Source organism: Cibotium barometz, chromosome 2 (assembly GCF_041138505.1).
Source record: "Cibotium barometz isolate CiBa-2024 chromosome 2, ASM4113850v1, whole genome shotgun sequence".
NCBI classification, from domain to species: Eukaryota; Viridiplantae; Streptophyta; class Polypodiopsida; order Cyatheales; family Cibotiaceae; genus Cibotium; species Cibotium barometz.
In genome coordinates, this window is record NC_141047.1 from 39308918 (window position 1) to 39322656 (window position 13739).

The following is a 13739-nucleotide window of genomic DNA, read 5'->3' on the forward strand; positions in this document are numbered from 1 at the left end:
AGTGAATAGGGTGTGTGTGGGAACAAGCTCTTGGATAGAGGCTGTAAAAGAGGAGATGTAATTGTGAAAGAACCTGTGAAAAGGTTAGAAGAATCTACTGGGAGAGAATAATGGGTAGCATGAGGGAATTTAGGAGTGTGGAGATATTCTGGGAGTGAATCATGGAGAAATCAATGGGATTTGATGCTTGATGTAAACTCTCTAAATTGAGGCATAGCCCTAATGAGAATTTGCTGGGTTTTGAGTATCTATGCCTACATTAATCTATTTGCTAATTATTCACTAATTACGTCTTAATCATTTGCTAATCACTTTGTTAATGATGTTGATTCTAGTGTTTGATCCACCATAGCTCATCATTATGCTTAAATTTCAACACACACATGGCTCGGTAGAGGCTTGGAATACCCACTAACACCTCCTCTTACATAATAGTAAATGTTATCTTCCCTATGGCATTCTTTGCCTTTTTTATATTATTTGTGCACATCTAACAATCTTAAAATATAACTTTGACCAAGTGCACATAGAATATCTCACATTCCCTGAGGAAGAAGATCTACATACTTTACAAGCACTAGGTGACCTGTGAAGGAGCCTAGAGGGTGCTGACTATCACCAAGAAAGATAAAAGGGACGATGTAGAGGACAACACCTACCTAGTGTGGAGATATTCTGGGAGTGAATCATGGAGAAATCAATGGGATTTGATGCTTGATGTAAACTCTCTAAATTGAGGCATAGCCCTAATGAGAATTTGTTGGGTTTTGAGTATCTATGCCTACATTAATCTATTTGCTAATTATTCACTAATTACGTCTTAATCATTTGCTAATCACTTTGTTAATGATGTTGATTCTAGTGCTTGATCCACCATAGCTCATCATTATGCTTAAATTTCAACACACACATGGCTCGGTAGAGGCTTTGGAATACCCACTAACACCTCCTCTTACATAATAGTAAATGTTATCTTCCCTATGGCATTCTTTGCCTTTTTTATATTATTTGTGCACATCTAACAATCTTAAAATATAACTTTGACCAAGTGCACATAGAATATCTCACATTCCCTGAGGAAGAAGATCTACATACTTTACATGATTTCTTTATCACCAAGAAAGATAAAAGGGACGATGTAGAGGACAACACCTACCTAGTGTTTAGTCCTACAACTTCTTATTTATCTACTCTATATGAAAATAAAAATAAGGATGACACTAATCTTCCACTAACAGAGAGAGATTTTCCCGACTCTGCATTTGATTTCCTATGAGATCCCATTGCCCTCTCCGCGCACAGGATTCCCGGTTGCTAGCAGCAGAAGTACTTCTTGCGCAGGGCAGGGTTTCCCACTCGGGGCCTCGCCCTCGAATGTCCGAACACGAGACTAATCTGGAGGTCATTTCGAAACTAAAAGCGGGAAAATTTCTCTTGCCTAGAAAACGGGGACGATTCCACCTTTTTGATTTCCTTCATGAATTTTCTAACGGGGTCAATAGACTAAACTAACGTTTACCTGATTAAACCAGATAGAAGGAAAACTATTACAGACTCAACTTGAAGAAATCAACGCTTTTTTCCTAACTGCATCAAGCACAACCGTTGATCTATTCATTTGAGAAGTCTTCAAGTTTTTATTTAACTACTCAAGTTCTAATCGTATTCCTATTTTTCAATTTCATTATTAAAACTCCACTCATTCCAGCCTAACCCCATCCGGCCCATGCGTTAGCCACCACCCAACCACTGGAATTGGTAGAACCAAACAACTACTCACCCACCCATAATTGAATGCCTTTCTTAACTTTTGCTTTCGAATACAGATACGCACACACTCCTCTCTAAACTTTAACTTATAAAACAATCCATTGACAAACAGTTATTGATTACAGATGTCATAACTCAAAATTTCCATCCAATCCTTGTTTCTCAAAAAAAATAGTATCACTCTGGACTCTCCGTTGAGACCAGCTGGTCAATAACGAGATCCAGATAACAGATTACAATAATCATTGGTCCATCATACAAATCTTCCACGACATACACATGGGTGTCCTAGGCACCGCGAGCCCGTGCATCGCCTGGTCAGAACCCTCCAGGATCCTCCTTAGTAGGTGTCCTGGCCCTTCACTCAGGGACCGCTTCGTCGGCCCTCGTCCATCGTACCGAAAGCGCACCATTTTAATCGTACCGAGGCTGGTCAAGACCTGGGTAGACTTTGCCACGTGAGCTGTCCTTTGAACACTCCCCGCCGCCAGCTATAGCAACCAAACTTCCCTTAGAAAAACACATACCAAATGCTCCCTCCAGCATTCAGACGTACGACAGTCCTTTAAGAAAACAGGGTTTCTATGCAAGTTTTCAGTTTGATTTTCTTTTGAATACAATGAGTAAAAATTCAATGAAAATAAGACTTTTATAATAAAAAATTTTCTATTATGCATCTTTCCATGCATAGAAATTAAATTCAATGAAAATAACACTTTTAAAATAAAACATTTTCTATTATGCATCTTTCCATGCATAGAAATTAAATTCAATGAAAATAACACTTTTATAATAAAAAAAATTTCCATTATGCATCTTTCTATGCATAGAATTTAAATTCAATGAAAACAACACTTTTATAATTAAAAAAATTAATATGCATCTTTCTATGTATAGAATTTAATTTCAATAATTAATATCAATGATATCCATGCATATTCATAGGTGAATATGTACATGGAGTAAATAAAAATATTTGTTTTAGAATGCACAAACGGTGGGGATTACTCTTTTAGAATAACATAAAAATAAACTTTATTTTCCACAAAATTCAAGAAAATTTTGCCATAACCTCCTTTGTATGGCTGAGCATTTCTCAATTTTTAACATTCTATTTTCAATTTAAAATTAACCCCAATTTGAAACAAAGTACTCTAATCTACTCAATTTTCACTTTCTAGTGTGAGTAAACAATAAGATAAGTTTAATCAATTTATTTTTGCCAACATCTCAGCTAGCAGAGACCAAAAGCCACATAATTTGATCCTTCCCTTGGAACCATTCCAAAAATGGGGCCTCGACTTCATGGGCCTGTTCAAGCCGCTAGCCCGATTCACCAGTAACTGTATCATAGTGGTAACCGACTATAGCACCAAGTGGGTGACAGCCCAAGCTCTCTGGGATAATTTGGCCAAGTCAACCACCAAATTCCTCTATGAGATGATCATCAGCCGGTTCGGTTGCCCGATCGAGCTATTAGTGACTAGGTCTAACACTTTATTAATGATGTAATCCGGCAATAGTTGGTCATGCTGCACCTCATCATCCATAAAAGATCCACAGTGTACTACCCACACGCTAACAGTCAGACGAAGTCAGCCAACAAAATACTCCAACGGATCATGAAGAAATTGGTCAAGGAAAATCGCATCGATTGAGATGAGTTGTATTCAACATTATGGGCATTCCACACAGCCTATAAGGTCTCCACAGGAATGACTCTGTTCAAACTGGTATACGGCACAGAAGTAATTATGCCAATGGAGTTCCTAGTGCCGAGCCTTCAAATCACCATAGCCGAGAAGCCAATCATCAAGGAATCCCTACAGCATTATCTAGATTGGCTCCTCGAGCTGGATGAAGATCAATTCAAGAGCTTCTTTGTCACTACAGTGATCCAGAGAAAAGGAGAAAGAAGTGGGTCGACCCCCACTCCAAGTTTTGGCTATTCAAGGAAGAAAATCCGATCCAATTATTCTAATCATGGATGGGTCCCCATCCGGGGAAGTTGAAGCTCAAGTGGACTGGACCTTTCTGGATTGTGAAAAAATTCTATGACCAAACATTCCTCCTTGGCACACTCACGGGGGGAGCACTTCCAGAAGTCGATCATTGGATACTGCTTGCAAAAACTAGTACATGTCGATGCCACTTAGTCCGTTCATTTATGTGGTGGCGCCACTAACCCACTACCTCGGAATCCATCACATTAATACAAGCACACCTCTCCGAACAATCATCGTAGATTTACCTGGGAAGTCAAGCGATGTGATACCCTCCATCATGATTATTCAATCAACGCAAAAATCATGCATGACACAAAGCACGGTAACCATTTTTGGATTACCAAAAACTACAGTTAAATTTCTTGTATTTATCTGTTTGCATGGTAGCCCCTCTTCTCGCTCACAAACACTACAACTCTGCGACTGTGCAAACCTTCGTTTCACCTGCAACTCTCTCTTCTCTTACGTGCACGGCCTGCTTTGTTCGTAGCCATGGTAGCCTTCGAGCCGTTCAACAGCATTGACACCGAGAACACTGAGGTACAGTAGTGGCTAGGCATCACCTGCCTAGCAAATTTTCTCAACATACCGTGGCACACAGTACCTATGCACCATGATGTTGAAGACCTAGTATAGCAAGCCAGCACAGCCGTCACCCTGCACGGCGATGAAACCACCCTCACATAGGCTTTGGTGGTTGGGCGCCTTAGGCTGCTCCTCGTCTCAACCTCACAAATATTGCCTTGGCCAAGCATGAGTACATGATGAGACACTTCCACAATCGTGTGAGCGATGAGCACAAGCTAAGCCATCACAAGAAACCCACCTTCATTCTGTGTTATAGAACATTCCTAGAAACCATCTGGCTGCTCTATAGAACAAGACGCAGCATACCTCAACAGGCCATGGGCTGGCTCCGCAAGGCTAAGAAGGGAGAAGACTTCACCTAGGTGACCCTCTCCTTCATGAAGCTACAAAAATAAGCCAATCGCCTTCAGAAGAGCAACACGCACACTAAGATGGGCCAACTGCTCACACTGTTGTTTCCACTCGACGTTAGGCCTGTGCAACATATCGGTTCCCTATGCCAAAGCTGAAGTACCACCCCCTCCTATGCGCCCGCACCTCAAGAAGTGCAAAACGCTCCAGACACCTAGCCAAAGGACCAACCGATGCCCATCCCCATCGAAGTCGCTAGCTTAGAGCACATTGCCAACCGCAACACCGAGATGGGACGCACCCATTCCACCGCCATGGCATCCCAGTTCAAGCACAAGCTTGTGTTGACCTCCAAGGTCTCCAAAGAAAAAAGCGCATGTCCTACTAGAGCTGCCCTCTACCCGTCTGCCTAAGAAACCTCCGCCAGTCCCTGTCCCCCCCCCCAACATAGTCCGTGAGGTAGCCTCCAGTGCACCGCGGGTCCCTCCTACCATAAGACAGCCCATCAACATCCCCAAGGCCCACAACGATATGTCGATTACCTTGCCCAGTGCTTCCAAGGAGAAGATCCATTTGGCACCCACTAAGCAGAAGCCCAAACACTCTACCTCTGCAAGATATTATCACAATGTTAAAATCCTAAGATCTCTCTAGATAATTGTTAAATCAGGCATAAACTCAACCACCCAACCACCCCCGAGCCCAAGGGATGCACACATGAATTATAAATGAAATACACCATACCTCCACCTTGATGTCCCATATCATCAAGAGGTATAACTCCAATCCAATAGCATGTAGCTATAGTGTGAAATGGTAGATGAGTAGATATGGACCTCTACACAAGAGACCATAGCATAAGCCTCCAAGCCTCCAAGCCCCCAAGCCCCCTTGAGTGTGCCCCATGCCCCTATTATATAGGAGGACCCTCAAGTGACTTGACTTTCCATTCCTCATGTGTGACCCTTGGATGCCTGACCCTACCTTACTATAACTATGCCAGTCTCTAGAATGGCTGTCACACACACATAGCCTGTCATCCCACTGGCCGCATATCACCCATGATCTCACCAACCATGCCAGTGGTGTAAGTGTGGGGTCTATCCCCCAGGCGGGTCATCAGTGTCCACCGCCTCACTAGATGAGCTCGATATCTCAACACTCCCCCTCGAGCTCAACTCCATCTCATGTACACCAAGCGAAGCCCTGAATCTGCGGAGCTTCTCTGTACCCAATGCTTTGGTGAAGATGTCAGTGACTTGATCTTGTGTGCTGACATAAACAAGGTCAAGGTCTCCTGCCAAAACCTTCTCTCTAACAAAATGGTATTGGACGTCTATATGCTTCATGCGAGCATGAAAAACTGGGTTCCTTGTCACAGAAAATCACAACTTGTCTATCCACTGAGATAGACCCAAATCTGCAAGTAGCTTTCTCAACCAAGCTACCTCACATGCTGCCATAGCAGCATCTCTGTATACTCGGCCCCTCTGTATACTGGATAGAGTAACCGTAGGCTACTTCTTGCTGCTCCAAGTCACAGCAACACTCCCCAAAGAAAACATGAAGCCACTAGTAGATCTTCTATCTGAGATACTACCAGCCCAATCAGCATTTGTGTACACATATCTCTTTCCCAGTTTCATAAAATAGTCCACAAATCAGCATCTGTGTACCCATGTACACATATCTCTATCCCAGTTTCATAAAATAGTCCACAATGCAAAGTAGACCTCACATACCTCAGTATGCGTCTCAATGCATCCAAATGCGGCTTCCGAGGAACCTGCATAAACTGACTCACCAACCCAACAGCATAGCTCAAATCTGGCCTGGTGATCGTCATGTAGCAAGCATAGCTTCATAGTTCAATGCGACACCCTGTTGTCATAACCATTCAAATGTGGTGGAAATCCCATTGCGATAAGCAAAGTCGTACTCCTCACGAGAAGGAGATACGGCATTTTGGATGTAACGCGCCTTTTATGGCATTTGGGATTCAATACAATTAACATTTTGCAAGTTATTATGTTTTGTTTTGTATTTTAATATGTTGATATGTCTATTTGTACTAATAAGAAAAAAATTCAATATATTGAATTAATTTGTTTTTGACAGATTGGGGCATTATCCCTAATGTCCCAAAAAAAGTATTTTTATAGCACCATTAAGGGACATAAATAGCAACGTTTATGTTTTTTATCATCACTGAGCGATAAAAATAGTGACGATGATGTTTTATCACTAACGTCGCTTTTGCTATAGTGTTTCAACCTCCATTTCCCCCCAAAACCTCCTCTATCCCCTATTGCCTTGGATTGGTAATGTGATTAAGGCACAAATAGGGGGGAGCACTTGGATGTCGAGGGTCTAGGAAGCTTTGCCATTGATTGGCATCTGGGTGGGGACCTAAAGACATTCAAGTGTATTCTTGGTTGCACTCAAGGTGAAAATATTGCTCATCCATGACTTTGGTGCATGCATGGAGTGAAACAAAAAGGCAAGAAGAAATTCAAGGGGAGAGACATTGATGAAGAGCAATGTGACAAAATTCAAGGGGAGGGACATTGATGAAGAGGAATGTCACAATACATGGAGCAAGGTGAGAATTAGACATACAAGAACAAAATGACCCCCTCTCAACCATAGGATAGATGACAAGATAGGTAGCCTTTATAAATTAGGCTTTTACAAAAGTGATGTGTTACAAAGAAATGTGGTTCATTCCCAAGTCTAGTAAACATGCTTCACTCCACAACTAGAAGAGTTGTTTATCATGTGAGGAACTTCCAAAATTTCCCTCAACCTTAGTAACATCTTTGGTACCATCCCTTCCATAGTGGCTTCATGCACCACCCTTGTTGATCCTTCACTTTGATGAAACCATCTTCTTGCAAAAGACAATCTTCAAGTGGGCTTTAGATGTACCATTCTTCATTACATTGGCTTCATTGGTTGCATCTTTGTGCTTCTCCAATCCTTTCTTGTGGTAGACATGCTTCATTCGTACATGTCTCCTTCCAATCATGCTAGCTTCCTTAGTCCAGCTGCCACATAGATTATTAACACAAGGCTGCCACCCATATTTCAATAGCTTATGCATGTGCTTCTCAATATGCTTCTTGCTTCCACCTTCCACTTCATGTGCTTCTCAATATGCTTCTTGCTTCCACCTTCCACTTCATCATGATGCATAAATACATACACTAATGTGAACATTGATTTAGGAGAGGTCTTACCACTTGTTTATCAACACAAGGGCAGTGTCTAACTCCATTACAAAATAGTAGATGACTTCCATGCATATGAGTTCATCAAAAACATTTAGGATCTGATTTCATGCTTGATGCGTTGAATTTTTCTTGGTTTCAAAAATTGTGCATGCCTTGCACTTCCCAAGCAAAAACGGCACCACATTATGTCTTCCTCCACTTGCCTCGAGCTTGAGAGAAATGAGGAAATATACCTTTGAGTGCTTAGAGAAAACTGGTTGAAAACACCTTAGAGCAAAAGGTTTAGGAAAAACCTCATAAAAAGGTTTAAAGAACCTTTAGAGAAGGATTTTTTTTTCTTTAAAAAATCCTTCTTGAAAAAAAAACACAAAGGTTTTTAACCTTTGCAAATGGCATTTTTTTTCTGAAAAAAAGACGTTTCTGCATTATGCACGATGCTGCTACCTCGACGATCTATAGGTTTGATTTGGTGCCTTGTTTACGCTTGCTCAAGCAACAAAGAAGTGGTGTTCACTATGCATATAACGGGTTGCAGTAGTAGCTAAAGTAGAAGGACTAACCAATCCCGTCGGCTGGAGGGATGGACGATGGCTGTAGACAAATGGACGGTCGTGGCATCTTGTGTTGATGCACCACTCATGATGTTTCTGAACCGATGTAGCATTGCCTTGCTTAGCTTAAGCTATAGCAAGAAAGGCGTGCCAAAGCACTCCTTAGCCACCATACAAAGCGGCCACTTGTAACAGATTGTTGACGCGACGACAAAAAATGCAGACGGACGATGATGTTGACGAAACTACAAAATGGACGAATGGACGGAAAGAAACGCATGGCTGCATTTTTTTTCTCCTCTTTCCTTTGTCTTCAACCTTCTTGTTTGTGAAGATAAGAAAACAATAGCTTAGCAACATCAAAAGACTCTTGTACCTCTTCTTCACGGCTCCAAAGCTTCAAGGAGATCATTGTGACAGAGAACAAGGACATAATTTGTTTTGATAAAAATTCACGTTTTCTTCATTTTCTTCTCCTCTTTGATGAAGCTCTTTTGTTGCCTTCCTTCTTGATGCCTTTTTGCTTCTCACCTTCTTCTCCCACCGTTCTTCTTAATGAGGATGTGAATGGCTTATGATAGTGAGAAATAAAGAAAAGGGGATTGAAGGGAAACTTAGCCTTTGCAAGGCTCTGATACCATGTCAAAATTATGGAGAGTATGCACAACGGAAGCAATAGTTGATAGCAAGATAGAGTAACATATATGAGAGAGAGCAAGGAGACAAGATAAATAGAAAGCTTCTATATTACCTTCTTTTTCAAACACTCCAAAGTTGGCTTAACCTTCACCTTCAAGTATTGTGTTACTTGAGTTGTGTTGTGTTACAAAAAGTGAGCTCTCCTGCCATTTATATAGGGTTCACCGAAGGCTAGGATTGGGCCAACCCTAGATCCCTTTTCCACCCATATGCCCACTTTATTTGGGTTGTGTTCACACCTACATGACCTGTTTCTCTCACCCTTTATCACTTCTACATCATATATTTCAACATATCGAATGATAACCGGTTTGCAAATCACTCTTTGTGATGCTTAGCTCCTTGCAACCTATCAATAAGATCGTCTAATCTAGGTAATTTATTTTAAAATTTTAACCTTGTTAAGATGTTTGTAATCAATACACATCCACTAGGTACCATGATGTTTTTTCTTAACCAAGAGAACTGGTGCACCCCAAGGAGACTTACTTGGTCTAATCTAACCCATCCTCAAGTATTCAGCTAGTTGCTTGGCTACCTCGTCTTCCTCAATCTGGCTAAGCCGATATGGAGAAATATTAACAAGTATTGCACCCAATACTAGCTTAGTTTTATGGTCCACCTCTTATTTAGGAGGTAATCCGTGAGGCACTCTTTTAGATCGGCTATTTCCTTATCCTTGAATTATGTGAAAAGAAAAATGGCTTTCCCAAGGAAGCTATGCCACCCTGAACCTCGACAGCAAAGTTCTTGAAGCCTAAAACTTTTCCAAAATTGTTTAATAGAGTCCTCAATGGTAATAACATAGGTATTGATACCAAGGTTGATGATTCTCAACAAGCTACCAAAGATGATTCAAAGAAGTCTTACTGGAATAACGAGATTGGCCATATCGCATCGAATTATCCACGGAAGTCAAAGTATATTTCACTTGGAATAAACATGATCGATAATGATGAAGAAGAATACTCCTACTACGGTGAGTATTCTGACTCCTGAGGTAACATACTCATTTCATTTGATTACTTTTTTAAATAAATTTTATTTAAGACTTTTTGTAAATTTCAAGGAGAGTTTTTATGCATCAAAAGTAGAACTTCTTGAAGGAACTGGCCCTTCTATCTTGAACTATACTTTGTGAATTTTTCACTATGTATTAGTCTTGTGGTATGGGACACAAAGATTAGACTAGTGTGAAGGATTCCGATGCATACTTATCTCTAGATTCATGCGGGATAATTTCTGGTGGTATGGGACACTAGAATTTATTACACATAGAATTCCTTGATAGAATGTCTTTTTGTTATAATTAGTGGAGATACTAGAATTTACTCCTTTTCTCGTAATAAGCAAACATGGAATTGAGATCAGTTGCTTATCCATGCAAGAGAGATGTTACATAATGTCCACCCTTTAGCTGAACGGGGATACCCAAACACAAGTACGCCATGCTTGTGAATTGGTATCGTGGGTGATCCCGTATTAAATACTAGTTACCTAATGTTATCGGTATGTTTTTAGATCATTCTTGATGGGTGTTGTTGAGGTATAACTCTATTCTTAAATACTAGTTACCTAGTGTTATTGGTATAGTTTGAGACCATTCTTGATGGGTGTTGTTGAGGTGTAACAAGTAGTGACATGCTTGCTGATTGTGTGTGGTCGAAGTGAAACAAGTGGACTAGGCTAGACAACTGCACACGATCGAAGGCGGAACAACTAGTTTATGCAAGTGATGTGCCATGCTAATTGAAGTGTAATAAGTGGTAATACATGGTATGCTAGATGATGTGGATAATAATACTCTCATCATGGTGAAATAAGTGGTGAGTGTATGTTGTGTTTGTGCCTATCAACATTTCATATTGGGATTAATTGTGGAGATAGAAATTAATTGAAACAACTATTGTGTTTATGTTTGTGAGATAGTTGATAAGTAATACGTGTGTCGCACATAGAGGATCTTGTCAATACCATCTCGGATTATTAATACTCATATAAGTTATTTTATTGGCAAAGTGCCAAATGATTGTACGCATTATTTATGCACGCTTGTGCGTGGCAGTGCTATATCACTAGCATATATGCTAGAAGAGCTTTGGTTATTTAACACTTAGTGTGTAAACAAGCTCTAGTCCTTGAGTTATTTTTGTAAAAGTGGAAAAGCAAGCCCTATTTTATAGACACAACTATTATTAGTTCCTTGGGCTATATTTTAAATACAATTCTCAAAATACTCATGTCGTGAAAAGAGGAGCTAAGAAGGGAGATTCCACCCAATAGTGTGTTGATAGTGATATTTACTCTATTTTATTATTCTATGTTATGCTTAAATCTTGTTAATTTGATTCAAATCTATGCTTATTTCTTTTATTTATAAGTGAGTTTGATTAACTCTTGAAGAAGTACATTAGGTCCCATGACACATGGTGGGATAACATGAGGTCAAAGAGATGAAATGCCTTGGGACGTTACTTGGTTGAAAAAGAATGGTCCACCTGATTTTATGCTAAGATTATTCTTGGATGAAAAAAGAACTGGGAATTATTGGGCCAGGGGCATCAGCTGGAGTTCACGAGGCGGCAGTTAGCCCTGATCTGGCCGTTGTTGCCGATGAGGGGGCTGATGTTACCCATCTTCACCATGGAAGCACCGAAGTTGGAGAAGAAGGCCTTCTGGTTTCCGGCAAAGGTGTTGACATAAGAAATGGTGCTCGCTCCGGGAGTGGAGAGGAGCTCTTGGTCGGACGAGAAGAGGCCCTTGCTTGCTTGCAGGTCCTTGTAGTATTTGTTATCGAACTGGTCCTTGGTGATGGGGTCCAGCGCCACAACAACGCTGGAGTTACCGCCCACCACTGGGCAGGCAGTCTCGAGCGTCTTGAGGTAGGCGGGCTGAATGGTGGGGTCAGGCTGGCCGGTGCCACTAAAATTGTAGAGGCGAGGGCTCACGATGACGCACCTCCCACGCCCGATGGTGTGGGCACCTGGTGTTGCCAACAAGCACGAGCTGAATTATAATTAGTACTCTGGAATTAGTCCAAATAGCGATTAGTAGATTTATGAGCCATGCTATATTGATTGATATAATTAATACAAATCGCGATTACTAGATCACCATGCTATATAATTAATACAACCTGAGAGTGTAACCACGTCCAGCTCGTTTAGGCCAACCGCGTCGAACTTGGCCACGATTCGATCCAGCAAATCTGTGGGCGCTGGAAGTGCAATGTCAGCTTCTGTAGCGTTGGCGGTTGTGCTGTCCCTTCTACCCAAGAGCACGGTCCAAAAGGGGCCCTCAGCCTGCAAATTATATAAGGCCCCATAATTAATTCATATGAAACACAACGTAGGCTGAAAAAACGGTGGGTTAGAGAGAGCAACATGCGGAGCCAGCGAACTAGATCCGGTATCGTAACGACTTATGTATATAGACGTAAATGACGAGATTCATGATGAATTAGAGGGCAACACAATATACCAGCCACACCGCGTCTCTAGCTGCTATAGCAAGAATGTCCGCGCAGGACACCACCCCCGGGCATGCCTCCTCTAGTGCGCTCTTCACATCGTCCACCACATCAAACCCCCGCAGCGAGTTCACATTGGGTGCTGCGCTCTTCTCCCCTGTGAATGACGCCGTGTTGTCCAGCAGTACCGACCCGTCGCAGCCCTGCATTAAACGAACGACACTATCTCACTTCTCTAATATGATTATTTTTCATTATTTAGAAGGATATCTTCTTCACTTACGTTCACAAAGCAATCGTGGAAATGCAGGCGCAGCAACGAAGCCGCCATTCGGCGCTCCTTCTGCACCGCCTTCTTCACCACGCTCCGCACGATGGACAAAGCCGAGGGGCATGATGTACTGTAGAAATCGCTGAGAAGCTCGGCATCATTTGTACTAGTACATGTCGAAAGGCCGGAGCTCATCATCAGTACCAGTACCACCAACAGGCCAGCTGCTAGCTGACCGAATGTTATAGAGTTCATAAGGCTCGTCGTCGACGAAGATGAAGCCATAATCAATATATATATTGAGGCCCTTTAGGGATGTTTCTGTATTTGCAGTAATTGGATCAGAGAGCTTGCTCAATGATCAGAGATCTCACTTGTTGATGTAATCAGTCCTCGCTGCTTTTTGTTGATGCGTGCTAGATAGATATACAGGCTGCGCACCTGTGCTCCTACATATATATATATATATATATATATATATATATATATATAAGACGCCTGCAGCGATGCAGCTGGATCGACTCGATTGCAGATCAGACCCGGTCAAAACAGACCATGCACAATTTAGGGACCGCACTAGCTTGACTGTCCTAAAGGCCCACTAGCCCCTACCTTGAGGTTTGAGACGTTCCTCCTCCTAGTGGTGATCCACTCCAAAAGTGTATATGTTCCACAAACACTACACTACGTGGCTGTCGGAAAAAGCCTGTCGGAACTGGTCAATGACAGGGATGGTCCTTGCTTGACCTAGCCCGATATTAGGCTGGCTTTTACTTCTACTTTGCTCTTGCAAGGCCTGGT

General features: G+C 41.7%; 1 protein-coding gene across 1 annotated transcript; it reads right to left on the reverse strand.

Annotated features, from left to right (window-relative positions):
- Window positions 1–11554: 11554 nt before the first annotated feature.
- Window positions 11555–13377, reverse strand: LOC147641050 (peroxidase A2-like). Its single transcript, XM_086809660.1, has 4 exons — window positions 12951–13377; window positions 12679–12870; window positions 12335–12500; window positions 11555–12181 (listed from the first exon to the last, which is right to left on the reverse strand). The coding sequence occupies exons 1-4, from the start codon at window positions 13221–13223 to the stop codon at window positions 11760–11762; spliced, it is 1053 nt and encodes a 350-aa protein (XP_086665786.1). The 5' UTR covers window positions 13224–13377; the 3' UTR covers window positions 11555–11759.
- Between the last annotated feature and the right edge of the window lie 362 nt (window positions 13378–13739).